Genomic DNA, 26,171 nt, shown 5'->3' with positions numbered 1-26,171 from the left:
GCGCCACCTGGGCTATTCATCTTTTTAAACTAATGACTTTTGGCATTCTTGGTGGGTATGTTGAACTTTCCAAAGGCTCTTAACCTTCAGCCTGATAGTCACCTAAAGAGTTAAAATATCTTTTTTAAAAAGCTAATAGCTGGGATCCCTGGGTGGCGCAGCGGTTTAGCGCCTGCCTTTGGCCCAGGGTGCGATCCTAGAGACCTGGGATTGAATCCCACGTCAGGCTCCCGGTGCATAGAGCCTGCTTCTCCCTCTGCCTCTGTCTCTGCCCCCCCCCCCTCTCTCTCACTGTGTGCCTATCATAAATAAATAAAATAAAAATAGCTAAGGTGTATCATGACTTGATATTTAGGGAAACTGGGCAAATTCTCAGTTTAGCATATATAATTCAAAAACTGAGGCTTTCCTATTGCAGAATTTTAGAACAGTAGCCAAGCCATCAAACATTGTAATGAGTGTGACTGGGTCGTGCAACTTAGGAAATACAGCATTGTAAAAAGTGTACCTGCGATTAAAAAAGTAGTTTATCAAATGAATTTAGTTCAGATTTATTTTAATAATTTATTTCTTTTAAATGAGAGACTTTCACAATTAAAGGGAAACTTCCACCTGGTTTAATTTGCATTTCTCTTTGTTTTCCTAATTTAGGGAAAGTTGGATATCATCATTGTTAATTCCTCTAGGTTCTGTTTTTTGTTTTGTTTTGTTTTGCTTTCTTATGGTTATACATTTTATTTCTGTGGGTATCAATGGTTAATCTAAGGCAAAGGAAGACTTTGACTCATATTTGTGGAATTACAACAATCCATGAGATAACAACTTGCCAAGTACTAAAAAAGCATCAAGAAAATTTAATGAGAGCATGTGGGTGGCTCAGTCAGTTAAGGGTCTGCATTCAACTCAGGTCATGATCCCAGGGTCCAGGGACTGAGGGGCACACATCAGGCTCCCTGCTCTGCCGGGAGTCTGCCCCTCCCCTGGCTTGTGCGCATGCTCTCTTTCTCTCTCTTTATCAAATAAATAAATAAAGTTAAATTAAAAAGAAAATTTAATGATAAAAGAATCCAGGATTCTGCATCCCTCTCCCATATTTTATTTCTCAATTCTGAGGATAAACTAGACAAAAGGTCATTGAATTATGTTTTGAGACATTTGAGCACAAAGGGTCTCATCTCACCCTGTAGGCATGAATAATCTCAGGAGGAATGACAGAAACACTGGGAGTTGCTAGTATTATGTCTACACACGCTCGGTGGCTCACAGATTCTGGCTGTTATGAGGAGTCCAGGAGTACTCTTTCCAGAGGTCATCGACATTTCTAGTAGTTTCATAGTTGTACTTGTTGAAACAGTCATTGTGCCTGTCCAGAGGCCTCTCATAACTACTAAAACTCTTCTCTCTAAAGCTCAAAGTTCAGAGAAGAAACTCTAGGCTGTCCTTTGTAAGGAGTGGCCCATGATAGGTGAAAGAATAGGCAACAGAATCCATGATGACTGCGTGAAGGGTTCTATCCATTTGGAACAAAGGCAACTAGGTAAGTCAACTAGACCATCTTTCTCTGGAATTTAGACTAGAGAAAACTGGCCAATGGGCAAAGAGGTAAAATATGATAGGTAGAGTAAACAGAGTAGAAGGTACGTGTCTACTGGAAACTAGCCAGGTCCTATTGGTTTCTGGGATTTGTTAGGTTACAGTTTGAGTACATATATGTACCCTTTTCTCTAAGGATATCAGATAGTATTTTTGGTTCTTGCTACCAAAATACTTCACTAATACAAATAATTTTTTTTTTTAAGTTTGGAGTTTCAAGCTGCCTTCAGTTTTAGCCAAAGGGCAGGCGATCTTACACTTACTAAACCAAAGAATCTGTGGCAGGTCAAATGGAATATCTGGGAATACATGGAAAATTTCCTCTCACAATTTTGGAGCAGAAAATGGATGAAGTGAAAAAGCATGATCTGTATGTGGGAGGGGAGGTAGGCAGGGAAGTTTATGTTTAATGATCTCAGTCTGGTCTGTGAAATAGGTTATCTGTTTCTAAGGACAGCTAACCTGAGGTTTGAAAGTGATTGAAATTTCTAAAATAACCCATTTGGACGGCATTTTAATGGATCGTTGCCTTTGTTGCCTAGCAGTGGGCTCGGCAGAGATATTACATGAGAGCATCAATTTGCAGGAACTGAGTCATGAGACTTTCTTGATTCTATTCAACAGCACTCAGCTGTAAGGTGAGTGGGAAAAAAAGTAAGGGAAGCAGAGAGGAGTTGGCAGTGCTGTGAAAAATCTTTGTGGCCAGTAAACCAATTTTATTCTCATTTTCATCTAAATGCCATTAATTGTAATACAATTTTTAATGCTATGTGGAGCACAGCATTTTCTGAAACTTTTATGATCAGCTCTTAACCCTGAATGTGAATATCCAAGAATGAGGTAGGATCTTGTTCATAAATAGCGTACTCTCTTGGAGAGGAAGGAAAGCCATTTCTTTCTTTGGAGTCTCAAACAATGTCAAGAGGACAGCCTCTTAATGCTAATACTGTAGTCAGCAGTAAGGTGCTTAAAGTAGCCACACATGCTATGTCTCAGATGGTTTAGTCCTCATTCACGACCCAGATCTGTGAGCCTGGCAGTGGTAAAGGGTGGATTTTCTTATTTTTATTTCTATCTTAGTGGTAATATTAGAATAACCAGTAGCATAAAGCACTTTTAGCCTGTCAGAACAAGGAGAAAAAGGACTTTAAATATACAAGAGCTCTCATAAGTATATTGGAGTTAATGTCACTCATTGAAGTACCAAGACCAATGCTGGATCTATCATATAACTTCATTTCTTTTTTGGTAAGTTATGTGCACTGACGTCTACACTTCAAGTACCTCCTTAAGTTTTGAAATCCATGTGATGTCAGAGAACACAGCTTAAGATAATATTATTTACACAGAAAAGTAAATAAGTGCACATAATTTTTAACATTTATTTTAACCATATGGATCATGTCATTTAAAGCTCCACTCTTGTTTTTAATTATTCAGGCTACTTTTATATAGTCACTCTATACATTAAGTGTTGACAAAAGAAATATTCTATAATCAGTTGTAAGAACTGTAAATATGTAAATAATAGAGAGATCTTAAGTAACTTTTTAAAATGGTTAAGAATCACAGCCACAATTAATTGAGGCTTCTCAAATCTCCCTAACAGGGTCTTGACAGTGCTGTGTGATAGAAAAGATCCTCAATGCTTGACCTACATTTGTTTACCAAGGAACTTAGAGAACAGGAAAGGCAAACTCAAAATACATTAAACCATATCTAAAAATAAAGATATGTAATTGAGATTATAGGAAAAAATATACTATTGAGACAGGCTCTTGGAATTTAAAAGGAGAGTGAGTCTCATGCTCCCATGAGAGAAATCTCCTTTTTCAGCAGAAAAGGGTAAAATTAGAGAGGTTTAAGGCATCTGGTAAAGAGTCAAAACACAGAAAGGAAAGAGGTGACTATCTTGGAGTCACCAGTCAAATTATCCCATGGTGGTCCCCCAAGGCAGCAATTATAGCAGCTCTTAAACGGAACATCCAGGGAACACCTAGTGATGGCACAGAGATCATGCTCCTGGGAAGGGACACCTGTCCTCCATCAAGGCTTGGGATATTCAGGATATGAGGATTATTGCCTGAGAAAAGATCTACTTTGTTCAAACTGTAGCCAAAGTGGGCTATAAGGAACCTTGGGAAAGACTATGGTCTGATTTATGAAGCAGCATATCCCAAAAGCCTGCATGTGAGAGAGATGGTTTTGAGCACACAGGGTAGAGGTTAAGACCTCATATTCTACAGTATAACCCCCTGGATATACATTGTGGTTCTGTCTACAGCTGGCTATGTCCTTTGGTAAATTAACCCCTCTGGGGTCTCAATGTCTTAATCTAAAAATTTACATTAAAATGATATTATCTCGGGTGGCCCCGGTGGCTCAGCAGTTTAGCGCCGCCTTCAGTCCAGGGCATGATCCCAGGGATCTGGGATCGAGTCCCATGTTGGGCTCCCTGCATGGAGCCTGCTTCTCCCTCTGCCTCTGTCTCTGTCTCTGTCTCTCTCTCTCTCTCTCTCTTTCTCTCTCTCCCTGTGTCTCTATGAATAAATAAAATCTTTTAAAAAAAAAAAGCACTTAGAACAGTGCCTAACCCGTAAAAAGTACTATATTAAATGTTAGCCATTGTTTCATAACTTTCATAAACTTAATGTCTGATGTTTACATAGCATTTTCTGTTAAACTTTTAAATATATTTCAAGGGGAATAAAAAGTTGTTTCACATTCAGATATTTTTGAAAGTGGAAAAATGGGAATATGTCCCCTGTTTTCATTGGGAGAAACTGGTATAACCAACTAGTATATTAAGGTGATATACTAGACAGCATGTAATTTAGTAATAAATTAAGTATAGCATGAAATAGTACATGTTCTATAGAATTATAGAAAAAAAGACTAGTCACTACTAAAATAATCTGAGAAGGCTTCATGGATGAGGTACTAGTTGTCCCGCATCTCAAGAGACAGGTAGAACTGAAAGTTAGATCAGACTCCCTCCTCTATTCCAGTAATTTTATGATTCTTTGGAAGCATTTCTGATGCTTTAAATAGACAAAAGAGGGATGGATATATTAAGAAAGTTATGTACCCAGAAGAAGATTCATTTGGGAATTATAGAGGTGGGGTAAGGAAACCTTGATAAAGATAACCAGATCATAAGGTCCTGAAAAGTAAGAGGTCGGAAATGGCAAGTCAAAGACAATTATTGAACAGAGAAATTATGTGCCCTCATTTAGTTGACTAGATGCTTTTAGGTCTGCAATGGAGAACAAGTTTTTTTACCATAAAGTTGTAGAAAGAAGTTTAATTAACAGGACATAGTATATAACATCTGAAAGTGAGAAAATTAGACTGGCAGAGATATGCGGGTGAGACAATGAGGTCTAGCTCACTGCCAGGAGATTAGTGGCTTCAGATCTACTTCCCATATTAGTTCACAATCACTTGAATAGGAAGAGGAGATAAGTCAACATAGGCAAGCTCACCCATACCTAAAATTATTCTCTTTATAGATCTGGATGTCAGGAAATGTGAAGGGATGGAATTCTGGTGGACAAATAAAGTCTATCTACATTTTTTCCTGTGACCAGGGCCTGAAGGAGCTTTTCTTCATCCAATATATAGGGTTTTTTTTTTTTCTTTGCTTTAAATGGTAGTAGGGATTATTTTATAAACTGCCTAAACAATGACACATCAAACACATGCTTTAGCCCAATCACATGTTTCCAATCTCTACCTTTTCTGGACCTTTTCATCCTCCTCCTTTAGCTCCCCACCTGCTTCCACTGACACATCAATCATTGTACCTGTTGTGCAGCTGCCCACTTTAAAGAAAGGTATCCCACTCAGATCCTAATGGAATAGGCCACCCAGAGGGCTATTTTTGGTACCATGTGAACTTAGGATGGAGTTAACTGGACGGGGGGGTGAGCAAATAGAGTGAAAGGCTCTTTCCTGTTGATGGGATCCCAGAGCTGTCTTGGACTCTGAAGGACCTTCCAGCCTCTGGGACAGAAGACCTCCTGCTTTTCCTGATGCAGGTTGTTAGCTTTTCCTTGGGATTTCTCACACAAATCCTCTGTCCCTGTTAGTTGAGGCAACTTCAAAGTCCCTTATCCATAAAACCAGGGATCTGAAATATTTATGAAAATCCTCAGGACACCTGGGTGGCTCAGTGGTTTATCACTTGCCTTCAGCCTAGCGCATGATCCTGGAGACCGGGGATCGAGTCCCGCATCAGGCTCCCTGCATAGAGCCTGCTTCTCCCTCTGCCTGTGTCTCTGCCTCTCTCTCTCTCTCTCTCTTTCTGTCTCTCATGAATAAATAAATAAAATCTTAAAAAAAATCTTCAAGCTAGTGTCTTTGGTCACAAATGATAGTCAACTAATATTTGAAGCTTTCTAAATGGACATAAATCCTTCTTTCAGAGATAACTTCTACTATTAAAGGGCATTTTTTTTTTCAGGACTCAAAAAACCTACCAGACTCTACTAAAGAATCCCTAATGGTAGAATTTCAGAAACAAATTAGGTAGCAGGAAGGTATAGTTTTGGCAAGGGCTCTGCCTGGTGTTCCTTAACGGCATCATATAGTTTCCAATGTGAATGTTGAAAAACCCTAGACTAGGGGATTACAGTCCTAGCTATGGGCCCTAATCTTAGCTCTGTTTCTTATTACCTTTTTTTTTTTTTAAAGATTTTATTTATTTAACATGAGAGACACACAGAGAGAGAGAGAGGGAGAGGCACAGACACAGGCAGAGGGAGAAGCAGGCTCCATGCAGGGAGCCCAATGTGGGACTCGATCCCGGGGCCCCAGGATCAGGCCTTGGGCTGAAGGGAGGAGCTCAAACACTGAGCCACCCAGGGATCCCTGTTTCTTACTACTTCTTTAATTGTGGGCAAGGCCTTTGTTCTTTGAATCTTAGTTTCTCCATTTGCGTATTTATTGTCAGAATAAATAAAGTGTAAGGGCTTTTCCAGCTCTAGTTTTCTATAATTCTGCCATATTGCTACTCAACTCCTAGGGCAGCCTATCCTTGAAAGTTCACAAAACAGAGATTCTGTGCGAAAGTGAAATTTATCAAGTATGAGGATGTCCCAATTAACTCTCATTATTCCTGTGTAATAGAGAGTCCTCACTGTACATTGTGGAAGGTGGGGGGAGAAAAAGCAATAATTGGGGGGTAAATACTATTTTCATCAGAAGGACAAAACATACATTCATTAAAAAGAGTATTATCTGGGGATGCCTGGGTGGCTCAGCGGTTGAGCACCTGCCTTCGGCCCAGAATGTAATCCTGGGGTCCAGGGATCAAGTCCCATGTCGGGCTCCCTGCATGGATCCTGCTTCTCCCTCTGCCTGTGTCTCTGCCTCTCTCTCTGTGTCTCTCATGAATAAATAAATACAATTTAAAAAAAGTATAATCTGTGTTTACAAATTTCTGGTTAAAAGTATCAGAACAATTAAAAAGTAGACTAATAAGATTCGATATTAAGAAGTTACAGGAAAGAGCACTGTATTTCTCTACTTAAACTGTTTACTATGATAATAATTATGGCTAACACTTATTGAGCACCCAAAATTTGCTAGCAATTGTGTGATCCATTCAAGTATCGAAGTTCAAAGGAACCTTCTATTATAAAATGTATTATCCTTTTGACAATGATTTTGAGTCCAATTAATATTCACTGTATTCTGCTCAGACTCTTACTTTGATGTGTATTAGTGTTTTCCCAGACTTGCTTAATAAAAAATAGATTAAAAATAGGATAGTTACCAAATATTCCAATATTTGTATTGTCTTAGAGATGAAAGTAGCAAATCCATATCTCATCATAAATCTCTTTTTCCAAATTGTTTTCCTGGACATAGTTCAAGTAGAACAACCAATCTATTTATGTCAGCCTTGCTCTTTTTAGTGACCTCTTATTGAGCAATGTATTAGATGAAGAGGCTGGGTAGCAAACAATAACATGCTACAGAAACATGGACTAAGGCCTTCTGCTAGACATACACATTGCTCCTTTTCTGTCCCTTGGGAAAGAAGACATAGTCTGGTTCTAGAAATGACAGTTTTATACCAATGATCATTCACCCTGAAATCATCTCAAATGTGAAACACGTCTGTACACATGAGTAAATGCACACTCATATATTCATAGCTAATCTTACTTGGTAAAATGACTTGTTGCTTCCAGGTCTGTGTCTTGTGGACGAAGATTATTATACACATATTTCAGGTCTTGGATTCCACCCAGCTCAGGCAATCCTGCATGTAGCATCTTACCAAAACAAACAAAACAAAATTAAAAAAAAAACTCAGAATAAACGTAAAACAAATCTTACTTAGTTAAGTTTGGTTAAGTTTACTTGGTTAATTCTATAAATGCATATAAAAGTTATATAGCAATGCCTTTCAGTTTGTAAACGTGAATGGATTTTTAAACTTCCTATATTTACTAACCGAAGCAACAAAACAATAATAATAAGAAGAACCAAAGAGTTGTTGAAGTGCTTGCAGATTAATAATTTAATTTTATCTTCATCATAGTCCAGTGAAGTAAGCATAGTCCAGTGAAGTATGATTATCCCCACCTCATCTTCTTGTAGAAGAGGCATATTTAGCACTGGACAGTAGAATAATAGAACGATGGACACTAGTTCTAGTGTCAGAATTTCTGGACCCACTATTTAGAATCTGAATAATCATGAAAAAAATCTCTATAACCTCTTTGAATCTCCATTTTCTTTTTTAAAGTAGAGATGAGAATACCCAATATGTTCTGGGGCAACCAAATTGCTAATGAATAAGAAAAGGCTTTATATACTATAAATTATTACACAAAAATTATATCATAATACCCATTTTAAAGAAGAATAACTTAATCTCCCTAAAAGTGTAAGTAAGTGTCCAGATCAAATGGTGTGTAAGCACAAAGAATAAAACTCATCCCTCTGGTTCTTAATCTTACATTCTTTCATGACTCTATGAATCATACTCTAAAAACACAATTTTCCTTAGTTAAGTGGTGATTCTATTTACTAAAGATGATTTTAAAAAAAGATTTTATTTATTTATTCATGAGAGACACAAAGAAAGGAAGAGACATAGGCAGAAGGAGAAGAGGTTCCCTGAAGGGAGCCCAATGTGGGATTTGATCCTGGAACCCCAGGATATGCCCTGGGCTGAAGGCAGATAGATGCTCAGCCCCTGAGCCACCCAGCTTCCCCATTTATTAAAGATTATTAAAACAATAAAGTAATTAAAGATAAAATTGTACAAAGGCTCAGATATTCTTTCTGCCCACCTTTGGAAACATACTATGTTAATATTATAAAGTAGACTGAAGGGATAATATTCTTTTTCATTATAGGCAAAACAAAGAATTTTTTGAGAGAAAGTAGATCTTTTCTGAAATAAATTTAAACTTTGAAAAAAAAAGGAGGAGGAGGAGGAGCACAAGAAGGAGGAGGAGGAGAAGGAGAATTTCAACAGTACCTCTATGACTAAGATGATAAATTATTTCCTGCTCTGGAATAGAGGCAACTTAGTGGGAAGTTAAGAACAATGCTGCTAATGCCAAACATAAAGGATAAAATGAGAATATGGTTAGGAAGGATAGGTGAGATTGTGATTGACTTGATGAAGTTCAAGTGAGAAAAAAATGGATTTGAAACTTTTCTCCTTTTCTACTGTGCCTATCCAGGCAGAGCGAGCAGCCTTTAGAGATATACTGAGGGAAGCAAGACATCTTTCATAAGTTCACAGAAAGAACTCCAGGAGAGCTTCCGGAACATAAGATATTTTGTGGGTGGGCGACAAGAAATGGGGCTAAAGAGGTAAGTAGGGCAGGATTTTTCAGCAATGTAAAAGTTTTGAACTTTATCCTAAAGGCAAGAGAAAGCTCTTTTAGTAATTTTAAACAGTCATTAAAATAACTAGTGTTTTGAGATCGTCATTATTTGTGGAAAGTGGATTAAAGTGAGGCCAAATAAAAAGCTAAACTAGGAGAATGTTTAAGAATAAAGAAAAAAGTTAAGTTATTTAATTTTAAATATATGTAAGTAAGAAGTAGAGTTGAGAAAACTGGGTGATTAACTGGCTATATTTGGAAGGCTGGGTGGGATCTAAAATGTATAGCTGTAAATATAGATTTGGGAGTCATTAACACATAGATAGTAATTAAAACCATGAAATGGCTCGGGTAGTCCTGGAAAGGTGTTAACTACTTCTCCCTATGGGTGATCAAAATTCGTGCTATCTAAATTTAAGCAAATTCTCTTCTCCCATAACCTTTTCCTCTTTTTTCCTGTTTTATAGCTCCATTTACACTGCCACCATTATCCAGCTAATAAGAACTGTGTATGTTCTTTGATTCTCTCTTCCTGATTCTCAATGCCAGTTATATTCTATTCTAACAACCACCTCAACGGTCTCCTGTATTCACTCTCCTTGCCATTGCAATTACTGTCCTAGTTCAGCTCCTCACCTTCAATTGCTTAGGTAACTTGAGTAGCCTTTTTCTAGTTCTCTAATCTCTCTTCTAATTACATAATTTCTGAGTTATCTTTTTAAAATCCAAGCTAGAGGATGGTACTCTCTTCATCAGAAGCAAAGAAACTTCTGAGTTCTCAGGTGTCTATATATCAAAGTCCAAAATCCTCATCCTGTTCATAAATGTCTTTTATAATCTAACTATGACCTTTTACTTCATCTATTGTCTATATAGATCTTCCTTTCTACCACAATCTAGGTACATTTAATTACCTCTATTTCCAATACATATCATGTACATGCTCTTTGAGCCTCTATCCATATGTGTATTTTTCTCTCAGCCAGGCTTCTTTTTCTCTCCCTCCTTATCTATTGAAATTATTTTTGAAATCTCAGCTTAAATATGTTTTTCTTCTAGAAGCACTATAGGGCCTCTTAATAAGATTTAATTACTGCTTTCTCTGTACAGCAATCTTATCTTGGTCACCCCTCTTTCACACTTATTGCTGCCTCACTTTTACTATGTTCTGTTCACATGTTTGTTACATTTGATTTTAACTTCTTTGAAGACAGGAACTGAGTTTTTATTTGATGTTAAATTGTTTATGTCACCAAGCATTGTGCCTTGTAAATAGAACTCAATGAATATCTGTAAAATAATGCATGCGTGCATGCATGCATGAATGAATGAATGAAAAAAATGCCTGGCCTTGTTAGGCACTGAAAGCCTGTAAGTAGCAAGTTCAACTCTGACTACTAAACTTAAAATCAACCATAGAGAGGAATATTCCTGAAAGCAACTAAAGTCTAGATTAGGCTTTATCTTTTTGGTTCTGTACTTAGAGTTTTAAAGACATCTGTGTACTTATTGAGAAAGTTTCTCCTTTATCTGACTGTGGTTGTCCATTTGCTAAGAACAGACTTCTTCCCTAAATCTGAATTGCTTTCTGGTTTCTCTAGATGCTCAGAATTCACATCTGCTTGCTTAGAACTCTGTCAAACATTTTCTTGGGAAGTACACCCTATGCTTACTCCTTCTCCCCCCCGCCCCCATTATACACCAACTGCCAAATGCAGATGGCTTCAAAGTAGGTGAACCAAGCACTCTCCTTGTTATGTAGTTGATTAAAGAAAACAAGTACAACTTTACTTTTCTTTGTTGATGTGCTCTGTTCCTCAGAGAGGAGGCTTTGAGTATCATGACTCTGCCATTGGAGTAAGAATAACTTCACACCAGGGTCCATCTAGACCTCTCTGTTCTCTGACTCACAGAGATATGGTTCAAGTACCGCTTAGCCTAGATTACATGGGTAATAGCTTGAATTGGGGCAATAGGAAAGGGAAAGGGTGGCTAGGCTTGTATAAGTAATGAACAGACATAGATGATAAAAAGGTAAGTCCCTTTTAAAGGACAGGGACACTTTTAAATTTTCACTTCTGTTCTCCTCCTAAGTCCAAATCTATTTTGATAGTTATGCTTAGGGAAGCAGATACTCTGCCACCACATAGAGCAGTTAGAAAGATTTCTTCTGGGAAATATCTGATATAATAATGGGTGTGATAAACATTTTAAACTGGGTGAATGGTCCTTGTGTTCTTTGGGAGCCTTCCATAATAGCTGATATTGATTTTTTAATGAGAGAAAAGCTGATGAAATACAGGCTTTTATGTTAGTGAATTCAGCCAGCAACACTCTTGGGTCTCCTACAGATGTTTTGCTTTTAAGCAAGATGAGAATTTCATGGATTATTTTTTCCCTGCTTCTCCCAGGAGTAAATAAAAAGGACTGTGGATATCTGGAAATATGCTGCTCTCAAGAAGGGATGAGGCATTAACCCCGTAGTAGACATGACAACCACTTGTGACTCATAATCCTGGATATTGACCATTCACAGAAGGTAGAATTTATGACCCATGTCAATTATTTCTCAAGTTGTAATTGGGTCATGGAGTAGTAAGTTGAGTTCTTTTAAATGAAGTTAATACAGCAAAAGTCAATTTGAAAGAGAATTTGAGGGAAATATTGATTATCCACATGGGTAGAAAGTAATCTTTCACAAATTTATATTCGGTTTTTATTTTATAGGAATCTATCCCAGAAAAAAGCATGGTTCTGAAACCTTTACTGATGCTTTGATTATCTACAGAATCCCATAAGAAAGAAACTTTAGAAGCAGAGACTGGAGAGGTAAATGACCAGAAACAGAGGGAATAACATACTACTGTTTGATATGTGTTTCTTCATTGGCCTAATTGGTCCACATTGCTTCTGGTCTATTTCGATTTCTGTGAGACTCTAAATCTAAGATTATTTGCTTAATCTGAATTAGTGCTCTTTACTGCCAAAATTTCCTCCTTAGTCTAAAAGTCAAGACTTGAATAATTAGAACACAGGGAGATTTTCTGGGCATATGATGTAACAGAAACCTTCAATCTTTGATTTTAATATTATTTTATGAAAAATTACTTCAGTACTTGATTAAAACACCATCTACTTCTTTAAATAAAATAACATTATATAAATTCTTTATAGTTTTGTTTTGTTTTGTTTTGTTTTAGGGAGAGAGCACGTGGATGTAAATGAGTGGGGAGGGGCAGAAGGAGAGGGAGAGAGGATCTTAAGCAGGCATCCTGCTCAATGTGGAGTCTGCATGGGGCTTAATCTCATGATCCTGAGATCATGACCATTGAGCCGAAATCAAGAGTCAGATTTTTAACCGACTGAGCCACCCGATGCCCCTAAACTCTTTACTTTAATAATTATCTTATATGATGCATGTGCTAAAAGTTTTGTGTCTAGGTAGGTAGAAAAGTTTATTAAACAGGAAAAAAAAAAAGCCCACCAATAGCTTTCTCAATCAAGTTTTTTTTTTTAATTTTTATTTATTTATGATAGTCACAGAGAGAGAGAGAGAGAGAGAGAGGCAGAGACATAGGCAGAGGGAGAAACAGGCTCCATGCACCAGGAGCCTGATGTGGGATTCGATCCCGGGTCTCCAGGATCGCGCCCTGGGCCAAAGGCAGGTGCCAAACCGCTGCGCCACCCAGGGATCCCATCAATCAAGTTTTTTCAAAAAGCTGTCCTTTCACATTATTTTGATATGTTCACTTTTGTTATTCAGCATAATTTTAGTGTCTCCTGAGAAATAGCATAATCTGTAGTTGTGCTTTTCTACTATGGGTTTATTTTTATAATGTCTGTGACTGGTTCAAGTAGTTGTTAGAATATGGCACTTACTCCTTATATGCTGTTATTTATAACATTACAGACATTTAGAAATGCTGAATACCTCATTTTACTGTGTACACGAATTTTATCTTCCTTATCATATTGAAAATTTTAAGGCTGCCTGGGTCATATAAGTTAATGTATCCTCACAGTTTCTGGCATACAGTTAAGTACTCATGAACTCATGGATTCATGATTTAGAGCCTGTTAAAGCCCAAGAGATTATTGGAATGATACTACCTAGATATTTATATGTAAATAAAGGTCACAGAGTTAGTCCTTATAGAGTTTCCTTTGTGGTATGAACACAGATTATGAACCATAAGCCATCTCATAATTGCAGTATGGCTTAAAAAATTGAGAGATAGAATGCAAATCTACCAATGTGAATCATCATTGGCTATTATTGGAATAGCCAACTTGAAAATTCTGGAGATGGGCAAAACTTTATATATCCAGTAAACACATAAACCAAAGTATCCTTATATATGAAAGACTACATGTTTATAATTTTGAAACTATCTATTTTTTAAGACAGGGTAAGGTGCATATGTTGTTTGAAAGTTAAAATAAGGATCTAATCAAATCTTCATTGTAACAAGGTCAACATTTGTTCAGCACTACCCAATAGAACTTTTCTGTAACGTTGTAAATGTTTTATATTTGTGTTGTCCAATATGGTATCACAAGCCACATGTGGCTACTGAACACTTGAAATGTGGCTAGTGAGAGTGAGGAGCTATATTTTAAAGTCTAGTTAATACTAATTAATATAAATTTAAATAATCACACATGAGTAGAGGATACTCTATTGGAGAGTGCTCTTTTGGATTAATAAGGATCTAATTATCTAATTGGGTTATTATGAAATATAAATCAATTAATACACATAAGGCACTTAGTATAATGTTCATGCAAAACAATCACTATTAGGCCATTTATTCACCAATCCTATAAGGTAGATGCTATTATTTCCATTTGATAGATGAGATTTGATAGATAAGCAGCATTGTCTTAGAGTTAAGAAGTCTGTGCCCTTAATAGCATCTAGGAGAATTATTGTCATCTGAAGGTTCGAAACCAGCTAATTTTTATGATGGCATTGACTCCATGGTATACTGATTTACCAAAGGTGTGTTTCTCTCCTACATTTTGCTTCAATTACTAGTGTGTATGTATGTTACCTAAAGGCATCACCTCATCCTTCTCCCAGAAGATATTTCTATCAGATCTCTCTCCTCTCACCCTGTCTACCTGGTCTCCATCTCTTTAACATTAGACAGTGGAATGAAACTTGAATTTTCTACTGTAAGTCAACAGAGAGCATGTGGGAGCATGACTCAGTAGACCCAATGTACATCACTAAATGTACTACTCTCGAGTTGAGTTGCTAGGAAGCTGTCTTATATTTTTGAGCCCATTTCTAAATCTGGAAAAAGGCAGAGACTTGAAGGGGAGCCAGGAAAAATCCTTACCTGGTGTCTACATCATTGGATTGCTATAATGTGTAAATGAGACAGTGTTTTTTAAAGTACTTTTGCACAATACAACTCATACAATATTCTAAATTACTGTCCTTAATCTTTAAACAAAATATACTGAGATAACCCCTGAATACATCAATATTATTGTGAATAGAAATGTTTGAGACGATAACTGTGAACTAATGGGATGAATTATTAAGAAATGTGTTTATAAGCTGTACAATGGTACTTTTAGTTTGTTCATTCCTTTCTGGTTTGAATAGCTCTTTGGGGAATGCCAAGCCATTAGCAAAAATAGACTACTGAAAGAGAGACATAAATGAAGTTTATTACTTTTGTTATTTCCCCAAGGGACTTACCATTTCTAACAGGTTCAAGAGCAGTCGACTGTGCCTTCTGACAATATTATAAGCTTGACAACAAAGCTCCACAAAATCTTGGAAATGCTGTGGATTTTTCCCACCCTCTGTAATAAAGTATTCCATCTCTGAAGTAAAAATAAAAGGTGCTCGGTCCCTACAAACCACAAACAATAGCAGCCATAAGCAGGAGGAGAAATGGTGTGCAGATTCAATTAGGCAGTTACAATAACTTATTTTCATTTGGATATTTTATGTTATTTACTCTCTGCTCTAAGGAATGGAACCACCTCCTTTATGGAATAGCTGAAGAAACTTGCTAATTGTAGGTTTTGAATACCCTAGCTGGGCTGCAACAGAGAAGGAAGAACAAGTTACTTTACATAGATTTATATGGTCTCAAACATTTAATTCCAAGTTATATTTGATAAAAATATTATCCATTAAAAATTAATGTAAGATCAATTAATAGCAAAGGTGATTTTACAGAAACCATTTTACTAAATTACTCCTAAATTTTAAAATGATAGAACAGATCATGTATTTGACCTTATGCTGTTTTTTTTTTTTATTAAGTTTTTTCTTTTTTCCTTTTTTTCTTAGAAGGTATTGACTCTAGGGAAAAAGTTTCCAGTAATAGCTAAGATACGTAATGACAAATTCAGAAGGCAATCTATGAAAAAAAAATTAAATTCACTTTCATAGCTTTATAAGGGAAAAAAGAGGCAGCTGTATTTCATTTCATACATGCGCAATAAAAATATTGATCAGAAAGAAGGAAATATGAGCAAACCACGTTGGTACGTAAATAATATTGCCTTCCATAGTCCCAAGTTTGAAAAAATTAGGAAAACAAAGGACCAGAGAAATGATCCTGTTTTCTCTATTTTTGTCATTTTCTTTTATGTTCTTTGAGACATGAAGAGACTCAATGTGAAGCAAGAGCATTTCTAAGAGATTAGCAGAAGAAAGACTGAAAACACTTTGCTGTGATGTGAAGAATAACGATGAGACAAAGTGTTGATACTGATTTGGATTAAGGTCCTCTAGAAACATTTGAAATAGGAATACAGTTTTGGGTAAAACATTGGTTTAAAAGTAAAGATTTTTGAAAGAATTGAAATAAAACATTTTAAAAGTTGAGCCTAGCAACCTAGATATAATTAAGTTTAGACTAAGCAATAATTGAAAGAAGTCATGGACTATTGAGAAAGCTTCTTAATGATTTATTTTTTAAATAAAAAATGATTGTGTTCGTTATTGTTATATGCTTAGCATCTGAATAAAAATATAATAAAGTGGAAAATCTTGCTAATCTGACTAAGACCTCGCAGAAGGATATTCAAATCAGAAAGCTACAACCCAGGCATTTTGTAGCTGATCTGGAGCAGTAGAATCTGATTATAGGCAAGTATTTTGAAGAAAATAAATAATCTGCATCTGTTTGATTGTGATTATGTCATTTTATTTTTATTTTATTTTAATTTTTATCTTAGTGATCCATACTACTATTGCCTGGAGGGGAAGCTAGTGTAACAATATCGTTATATTCATTCATTCAGTCATTCATTCATTCAGCAAAGTTTATTGAGCACCTCAGTACTTAGGAATGATCCTAAGAATCAGTTCCAAATTTTAAAATTTTTGCCTCAAATTCTTTTATCTTTGGCCTTCATTGATTTATTCAATCTATAGTCTATGAGTTTACTTTACAGCCCTTTATTTTAGCCAAGCTGAAATCAGGAAAACAGGAAATACACCATGGGTTCTAATCCTGGACCTGCTGTTTTTTAATTTCCTCATTTCTGAGGTGGTAAGTAATACATAGTTCTTAGAATTGCTGTGAAGATTAAAAAATGTGCACAAATGCCTGACACATAGAGATGGCTACAAGTTTGTGAATTGCTATGATTACAAACTCTATGCAGAAGGCAGAGAGTGCAGGCCCTTGCCTGCCATGTTTCAATCATGTTCTAGCACTTACTACGTTTGTGATCCTGGGCAAGTTACTTGTCCTCTCCATGCCTTAATTTCCTCCTCGGTAAAAAGGAGCCAAGGGCCCTTGATCTGAGACTTTTAAGAAGATTATGTGGGTGAAAGCCTATGAAAGTGTTAGAATACAGTCAGGCACATAGTGAGCCTTCAACAAATGTTAAATACTAGTATTAGTCCTCAAACTAATAACAAATAAATGGGTTCTCAGAGCTGAATCTTGTCATAGTTGAATCTCCGTCTCTCTTCAAAAGTGCTGCCAGTAAATTTCCTTCCTTCCTTCAAGGTTTAATTTGCTCCCAGCAACTCCATGTAAACTCTTTGCAAGAATCCTTAAGTGGACCTTTGAATTTGGTAGCACTTTTTATATAACATTCACACACGATAGTCATCACTATCGCTAACATTTTAGTAGAGTTTTAGCAATATCCCAGACTTCCATAATCATAAAAAAATATTTTTTACGTACAAAAATTTCCTAATTTTTTCCTACTCTTTATACTAATTTACTATATTGAATGGAACTTTTGAAATAATTTTGAGGGTCTTAAATTGTACAACTTCCTAAAAATTTTCTTTCTAAATATGATAGACCGGCGTTTTTCTTCCATATGCTTGACAAACTGGATTTCTTTTAGAGAGTTATTGTAATTTTGCTCAAGTTCATGTGGTAATACATTTCCTCCTTCCATGAAGAAATACCATAGCAGAAAATCAAATACACAAAAGAAAATATATCTAAGTTAGAGAAAACATAAACTAATAATAATATCAAAGGACTCAATCTTAGCTATGTTTAAATATTATCATAATCTAAATTTTCAGTGGGTCCAAAAAAATAAAATGCTACATTTTTTCTATATGATTTGCATGACTCACTTCTCACCCACTTTTAAAATGATTTAGACTAAAATTTTTTGTAAATGGAAAGAAGCTATACATGTGAAACAGAATCCTATCCCATTCCTACAAGCTGTAGGAGTCGTAACTGGGATGTGCTTTATCAGTTCACTCAAATGAGAACCTAATCCAAGGTCACAGAAGTAATGTATTATAGACTGTGTCTGAAGTTTAAGCATTACTTATAAATTTGAGATAAAAATTAGTTGTGGCAAGAGAGAAGATTGGGAACTATTTGATCTCTTGGAGTCCATACTGTTTTTGCATTCTGAATTATATGCTGAAAATCCCTCACTTATAGCTGAACACATTTACCAGAAATTTCTTGTTGTGATTATCCTGTTGCTTTTATTTATAGTTTAGTGGTGTTACCATTATTTGCCTAAGTTCTACCTGTTCTTGCTTCTGTACATTTTACCTGTATCGTTTCCTGCTTCTGGCTATGTTTCTCTCTTTGTCTCTCACCTAATACCCTATTTTTTTCTAATAAGTCTTCTCTAATTCACCTAGCCTTTGCTGATTTCTCTCTTACTTTGCCTTTTTACTTAGCCTTACAGCTAATATATTTCATTCTTTAGAGTCTTTTATTTGTCTTACATTCCCCCCCCCCAATCATCTGTGTAATTTTCAAGGGAAGAGACATTATTTTATCTTTCCTTTATATATATTCTTAATGTCTCAAACAATATTTTGATAGTACTCTGCAATGGATGCAGCGGTAAATATACATAGCTTATGCAGTGAAAAACTTGGGATAATTTAACATTTATGTGGGAAGGAAGTGTGAACAATCTTATTTATTATAATTCTGTCATTTTGTTGTGAAAGTTAATCTTTTTATTGCCTTATAATCAGTCCTTCTTTGAAAGTATTATTCTGTAAAAATACAGATAATGTTTTATAGATTTCCAATATAGGTGAGAAGTAAGTAGTACTTTAAGAATGCATAAATACTTGAGAAATTTAAGAATATTACTGTTATAAATGAATCCTAATTATTAAGGAGACAAATAACTTCACTTGATATGGGAAACAGCAGGAGAATTAATAATTTGCTGTTCATTATTACTTGTGCATAAACTTCCCCTTTACATAAGGAGGTAATATCCTTGTATAAAGTCACTAGAATGCTAAACTCATCGTCATTAAACATTTACACATTGCCATTGCACTAAGGGTGCATAAAATTTCAAGATATGTCTCTCCATTAGGTGACTTCAATCTAGCTAGGGAGGCATGTACTCAAAATGTTAGAGTACTATAGTTATTTATCAACATTTATTGAGCATCTACAATAGTTATATGTAAGGCTTATAGGTGAGGTTAACATTTTAAAAGTAAATATCCTAAAAGCAATAAAAATATATTGATAATAATGATAGTGTTTTGAAAAGGTCCCTCCAGTTCTAACATGGAGAAGGACTTGAAACAGGCAGGGTGTATGTGAGAAAGGTCTTGGAAACCTTGCTTCTAGACAAGACTTCTGCAGAAGATTTTGATTAGATATCAGCATAGCTCAGATTAGATTGTGGCATGCAAACAGAGAAGTGGGAAGACAAAAAATATTCTGAATCAAAAATCAGGAGGAATTCATATGGTTCAAAATGAAAAAGGAGAAGAGTGTGAAGAATAGCCTTAAATTTTTGTCTTGTGCGATTTGATTATAGTGCAACATTCAGAGTGGGTTCAGCTTTGAACAAGTTACATTTGAGGTATCTTTGAGACATACAGAAGCAGATGACAATGAAGTATTGTGATACTTATTTCCAAACCGCAAAGAAAAGGTCTAGCCAGGAGGTAAAATTTGTGAGTCACATTTCTACTTTGACTACATAAGGACCTCAGGACTCAAGAAACAACATGGTGGTGAATTCTCTGGGTTTTCTTTTGCTACATGTGTTCCAAACATAGAGTTTAAGAAGCTGGCAACCTGGAAATGCCAGTGGGTGCAGACAAAAAAATGTGCCAAGAAAAGCCTGCTCTTTCTAGCCAAAGGCCCAGGAAGGGGGTGGCCTAATGAGACAGAAAATGTTTAGACAATAACCATTTTACTCCAGCCAAATATTGCAGAAAATAAAATGTGACTTCACTCTCCCACCCACCAGCGAAGGCTTCAAAGGGAGACTAAAGTTCCATTCTCACCAAGCTAAAATGAGGGACCTCAATCCCATGTATGGTGTTAGATAGTTGAGTAAGGAACTAATGTTGATGGAGGGATAGATACATAGAACATTTGACTAGGATAAATAACAGAAATAAACTCACACAAATATGCCCAACTGATTTTTGTGTGAAGGTGCAAAAGTATAGATAGGATACAGGCTTTGGATCAGATGATACTGGAACAACTAGACATTCATAGGCAAAAATAGACCTAAATTTCATACCTAATATAAAAGTTACCTTAAAGTGGATTATAAACTTAAAGATAAAATGTAAAACTATAAAACTTCTAGAAAAAATGTAGAAGAAAATCTAGGGCTATGCAGAGAATTTTTAAGAGGATAAAAAGACAAGTTATAGACTGGGAGACAATAGTTGCAAACCACATAGCTAGCAGAAGACTAGTACCTATAAAGAGTTCTCAAATTTTAACTATAAAAGAAAATCAAGCAATACAATTAGAAAATGGGCAGAAGACATGAAGAGACATCAAAAGAGGATATGCAGATGGTAAATTAGCACATGAAAGAATGTTCAACATAATTAGCTATTAGGGAAATGCATATTAAAACCAAAATGAGATATCACTACATACCTATCAGAATGGCTAAAGTAAAATGTTAATGACAATACCAAATGCTGGCAAAGATACGGAGAAACTGGATCACTCATACATTGATGGTGGAAATATAAAATACTATATAGCTACTTGGGAAGACTACTTGGCAGTTTCTTAAACAACAACATGCAACTGATATAGAAAATGGTTGGAGTACGGAGAATTTTCGAGATGTCTTTGGTGCAAAACTGTGGTTTTATTAAAATATGGGGATGGGACCTGTGGGCAGAAAGAGCTGCCCTGTGGTCATGAAGAATGGCCGATTATATACTTTCAAGTTAGGAGGGGGTCAGGGATAGAGTAAGTCTCTAAGGGATTTTGGAAGCCAGGCTTCCAGGACCTTAAGGGGGTTGGTTTTGTTAGGAAAAGGTCACTTATTACTATCTAGTAAGACCCTAGTCATGAGATCCTTTAGATGTATATCAGTGGGCCATATGCTGGAGAGTTGATTACCAATGTATATCTTAGAGGGTAAAGATAAAGGAAGTTTCCAAAGGAATTTTTATATGTTAAAAGTAGACTTACAGGATCCTAGGGTATCAGGATACTGTTAAGCTAAATTGCTTTTTGCCCTTAGCAAAGTATTAACATCGAGGCAGCTGAGCTGCTAGAGGAATGTCACCCTGCCTGTTTCAAGGACTTGTCAAAGGGCTGTAAGTAGTTAGAAAATTTAATTTTTCTTTTGCTTTTGTTTCCCACAGCACAATTACCATGCAACCCAGCAATTATGCTTTTGGAATTTGTCTCAGAGAAATGAAAATTTCTATTCACAGAGAAGCCTATACATGACTGTTTATAGAAGCTTTTTTTTTTTAAGATCTCGTTTATTTATTTGAAAGAGAGCATGAATGGTAGGGGGATAGGAGCAGAGGGAGAGAGAGAGGGAGAAGACTCCACACTGAGCAGGAAAACCAGTGCGAGGCTCCATTGCAGGATCCTGAGATCAAGACCTGAGCTGAAGGCAGATGCTTAACTGATTGAGCCACCCACGCACCCCCATAGCAGCTTTATTTGTAATACCTAGAAACTGGAAATAATCCAGATGTCCTTCAATCAGTGAATAATTAAACTGTGGTTTATCCATACTATGGACCATTATTTGTCAATAATAGGAACAAACTATTGATACACAGAACAGCTTGGGTGATTCTCCAAAAGTTTATGCTGTGTGAGAAAGGCAATCCCAAAAGGGTACATACTGTATGATTCCATTTACATAATATTCTTGAAATGACAAAATTATAGAAATGGAGAACAAATTAGTGGTTGTTAAGAGATAAGGATGGAGGGGGACAAGGGCGAGAAGAAAGTGGATATGACCATAAAAAGGCAACAAAGGATACTAGGGGCTTTAAAACTCCTCTGCATCTGGACTCTATCAATCTCAATATCCTGGTCATGATACTGTGATACTTATCATAAGATGCTACTGTTGGGGGAACTGGCAAAGGGTACATGGGATTTCTTTGTATTATTTCTTACAACTGCATGTGAATCTACAATTATCTCAAAATAAAATGTTTAATTAAAATTTGTATGGGTCGTCTAAATATTGATATTGATAGAAACCTTGAGTGTGACTGATACCAGTTTGGTGGAGACTGCAGAAGGTTAAGAGGAGAGGAATAAGATGAGTCTTGTGGAATTTAAAATTTAGTGGCATGGCAAAAGGGAACCTCCTGCACTGGATACTGAGAAGGGGAGAAAAACCAGAGAGTAACGATCTATTCCAGAAGGCAAATGGAAAGGTATTTTGAGGAAGGAGAGAGATGTCAACACCATTGAAATCTGCTGATAAATCAGGTGAAATGAGGAATGGATATCGTTGAATTAAATGATACATAGGTCGCTGTTCACCTTACCAGTTTTTAAAAGACTTATTTATATATTAGAGAGAGAGAGCTAGGAGAAGGGGCAAAAAGAGAGAGAGAATCTCGAGCAGACTCCCTGATGCTCAATGCCAGAGCCCTGAAATCTAGACCTGAGTCAAAATCAAGGGTCAGTCGTTTGACTAACAAAGCTACCCAGATGCCTCTGATCTTATCATCTAATAAAGAATAAAGTCAGATCGAAGTGGTTATGGAATGAATGGTAAGGAAAAGATGTCAAGAATTTAGACAACTCTTTCAGGAAGTTTGTGATCAGCAAAGTGGCATGGAAACTGGGCATTTGAAGCAAGGTTATTTAAACTTTGGAGAGACAAGGGTATTTAAAAGGATTATTTAAGGAGAGAGGATAAATATACAAGGAAAAATGAATTATTGATAGTATAATGTATGATAGAAGGTGAGAGGAAATGGCTGCAAAGCACAGATGGAGGGATTGGCTTTAGAAGGAAAAAAATCTAACAGGAAGGAAGAAGTTTACATAATTAAGATGTAATTAAGTTTGTAAGTATTTTATTTTATTTTATTTTATTTTATTTTATTTTATTTTATTTTATTTTTTTAGTTTGTAAGTTTTGTATTGAGTAGAAAATCTGGCCCTATTACTGTTTCTATTTCCCCAGTAAAGTAGGAGCTGTGATTGTATATCTAAATAAAGTAGGGAGAGAGGAATAATGGATAGGAGGGATCTGAGGTTCATCCTACAAGAATAAAGTACATATTGTTGTGGAACATGAAATGGTAAGATGGCCACAGAAGTGTTGTGGGATTGCTGGGCTGTGAGGACAGCCTATTTGAAAATGGGGACAACGCTTGTCCTGTAGTGTCGATGGTTTCTTATAGCCCTTGGATGCTGTGGTGTGGCACAGAGAAAGATGAGTGCGTTATTGCACACGCTTATCTTCTGCCTTTGCACTTTTATTCACAGAACTCTACAGTTAGATACAGGCTTTTTCTTTCTTTTTCCTGCTAATCTCACCCCTTCTTCAAAGTCCTGCTATTGTTGTACTTCCTCTTGAAATCTTGAAATCTTCTCAATATCACTGGTGCTCACAGGGGAGACTGCCCTATTCTGAAATATATCTTATAAGGAAAAAGACCAAGTGTCCTAATTGTAATGGATGCACTCTGAAATAGCTGAGGTGCTATATCCTTAAAATGAGAGGTCCTCCATTTATTGTTCTGTTCCTTAAGCAAATATGTATGTACTTTAAAAATGAATGATGTTCAATTTTAAAGTATTGAGCACATAAGCTATTTAAGGACATCATAATTCACAGAAGTAACTTCCTCAAATGTGAATTATACAATCCAGATAATATCACTGGGCTTCATCCCAACAGTTCGGGGTGGTCTTGGCCATCTGACATTCAATAAAACAGTCCTTGGTGGGCTCTGAAAACTAGTCACATCCCATAAGCATTTAACATCTCTTAGTTATTCCTATTAGATGGCTTTTTTTATTTTTTTATTTTATTTTTTTAAAGGCTTTCTTTATTTTTTTATTTATGATAGTCGCAGAGAGAGAGAGAGAGGGGCAGAGACACAGGCAGAGACACAGGCAGAGGGAGGAGCAGGCTCCATGCACCGGGAGCCCGACGTGGGATTCGATCCCGGGTCTCCAGGATCGCGCCCTGGTCCAAAGGCAGGCGCTAAACCGCTGCGCCACCCAGGGATCCCCTAGATGGCTTTTTTTAAATGTAAGAAAAAAATGTTAAAAGAATGACAATTGTGCCTGTGTTTTCACCCATAAGAGAGCACACTGCCCATAGATGGGAGAGTGGCCCTGCTACTTTAACACGTGGTCTTAGTTTGTGAATGCCTCTCACAGTGCAATCATTTTGCAACATATTTGATTGTAGTTGTTAAAGATACTAATTTAATATATATCATGGCCTTAAATGCAGGATTATTGAGAAATGAGAGTATTGGTTTCCCACATGGCATCTTCCCAAGGGTCCCACCACCTACTGTGCATGATTTTGGACAGGTTATAACAACTAAGACTTCTCTCTGTCTTTCTTGATCTATAAATTAAAGAAAATAACAACAGCTACCTCAAAAAGTTCCTGGGGGATGAATTAGCTGATGCATATCAAGTATTTATGAGGCTTAAAAGGGTAATTTTGACTATTTCTTTTAGAATCTGATCCCCTAACCCAGATGAGGCAGCATCACACTAAGGAGTGCTTACTTTCTGCCAGTCCCAATGATAATCCAGTGTAAGGTGAGAAGAGCTACCTATTTCAATGTTGCTGTTGGAGGGAGGGGATCTGGAGAGTGAAATGGAAAGATAGAGAACACTATGAAGTATTCACAACAGAATCTGTCTGCTGGGCTCTGTGAACATATATATTTCTTCTTTTTATAGTAATTTTTCATTTGGTATTCATTTGTGCAACTGATAATGTTAGTAAATGGACATAAACTTTAGTCCCAAACTTTGGACTCAAGTGTTTGAATATGTATTTGTACCCTGAATTGAAATGTGGGACTCAGTAAGAAGGTACATTTTATTTTTACTATTGAAATTATTATTATTAAGTTCATGAATTTCAGATGGTTTTATCCCCAGGAAATATAGTAACATAAAATATATTGCTTTGGAGAGTTAAAAAGTTGCAGACTTTGACATACTGAATGGTGATATTAGTATACAAATAAATGAATGCAGACAGAGTACTGGGGAATGGTTAAGCCTACACTTTTCCTGATATCACAAACGACCTACATTTCAGAGAACACATTTTGCTGTCCAACAGAAACAACACAAGTCTCTTGTCTAATATCCATGAGTTAATTGAGAAGGCAAATTTAGAATCTCCATTGGATAGGATAGAACACTGTGTAATTAGGCAACACAGGAAACCTCCTATGTCCAATATAGAGAAAACATTAGGGTGCACGTACTATTGCAAAAAGAACATTTAATGCCCTGTGAGATCCTCAAGCTCTCAGCAATTATTAACCAAGGGGACTCTCACCAATAATCTGTTAAGTGTAAAATATGTTGTTTTTTTCTCCCAGTCTAGCCTCTTATAGAGGCAGTGTGGGTCCATGGATAGACTCTGAGAGGTCTCTGATCTTAAACTGCTTTGAAACTTTAGATACTAACTCTGGAGTTCCTGTCAGACTCAGATACATTATCTCTTTATTTGAAGAGGGTAGTTAAAATAGCTACCTCTTCAAATGATCAGTCATACTTTCTTAAGTCTGACATTTTGGGTGTGAGTTTATAGTAGGTCAGGATTTTACAAGGACAAGAAGAGGCTGGTCAGCTCCTCTAAAATCTCATGTCTTTTCCCTTGAGTTTGAGTTCAAGAAAAGGTAAGAGTACAGTTATACTTTGCATGGAATTCCAGTGTATGCTTAGAACAGATGTTAGTCTATGAGGAAAAGATTATCAATGCTTGTGTGAAATTGGATTGCGGTATCACATTTTAAATAGG

The 26,171-nt window shown here is 36.3% G+C and overlaps 1 protein-coding gene and 1 long non-coding RNA gene across 9 annotated transcripts in view; one reads left to right on the top strand and one right to left on the bottom strand.

Moving 5' to 3' along the window:
* The window catches only part of PIK3C2G (phosphatidylinositol-4-phosphate 3-kinase catalytic subunit type 2 gamma), a 365,888-nt gene that overhangs the window by 87,146 nt on the left and 252,571 nt on the right, over positions 1-26,171 (bottom strand). For all 8 annotated transcript variants that reach the window (XR_005379904.1, XR_005379905.1, XM_038576933.1 and 5 more), the window contains 2 exons: positions 15,163-15,319; positions 7,768-7,877 (listed from right to left, as the gene is read on the bottom strand). Coding sequence is in view for 6 of the 8 variants with exons in the window: in XM_038576933.1 (XP_038432861.1) it covers positions 7,768-7,877; positions 15,163-15,319 (267 nt within the window). In the remaining 2 variants the exon portion in view is untranslated. The remainder of the gene's footprint in view (positions 1-7,767; positions 7,878-15,162; positions 15,320-26,171) is intronic.
* On the top strand, positions 1,354-25,209 carry LOC111092748. The gene is made up of 3 exons (XR_005379917.1): positions 1,354-1,537; positions 12,177-12,278; positions 24,866-25,209. It is a non-coding gene; the product is annotated as an uncharacterized LOC111092748 (long non-coding RNA).

Source organism: Canis lupus, chromosome 27 (assembly GCF_011100685.1).
Source record: "Canis lupus familiaris isolate Mischka breed German Shepherd chromosome 27, alternate assembly UU_Cfam_GSD_1.0, whole genome shotgun sequence".
Taxonomy (NCBI): Eukaryota; Metazoa; Chordata; class Mammalia; order Carnivora; family Canidae; genus Canis; species Canis lupus.
Note: the sequence above shows the minus strand (reverse complement) of the source record. Positions and strands in the feature narration are given on the sequence as shown.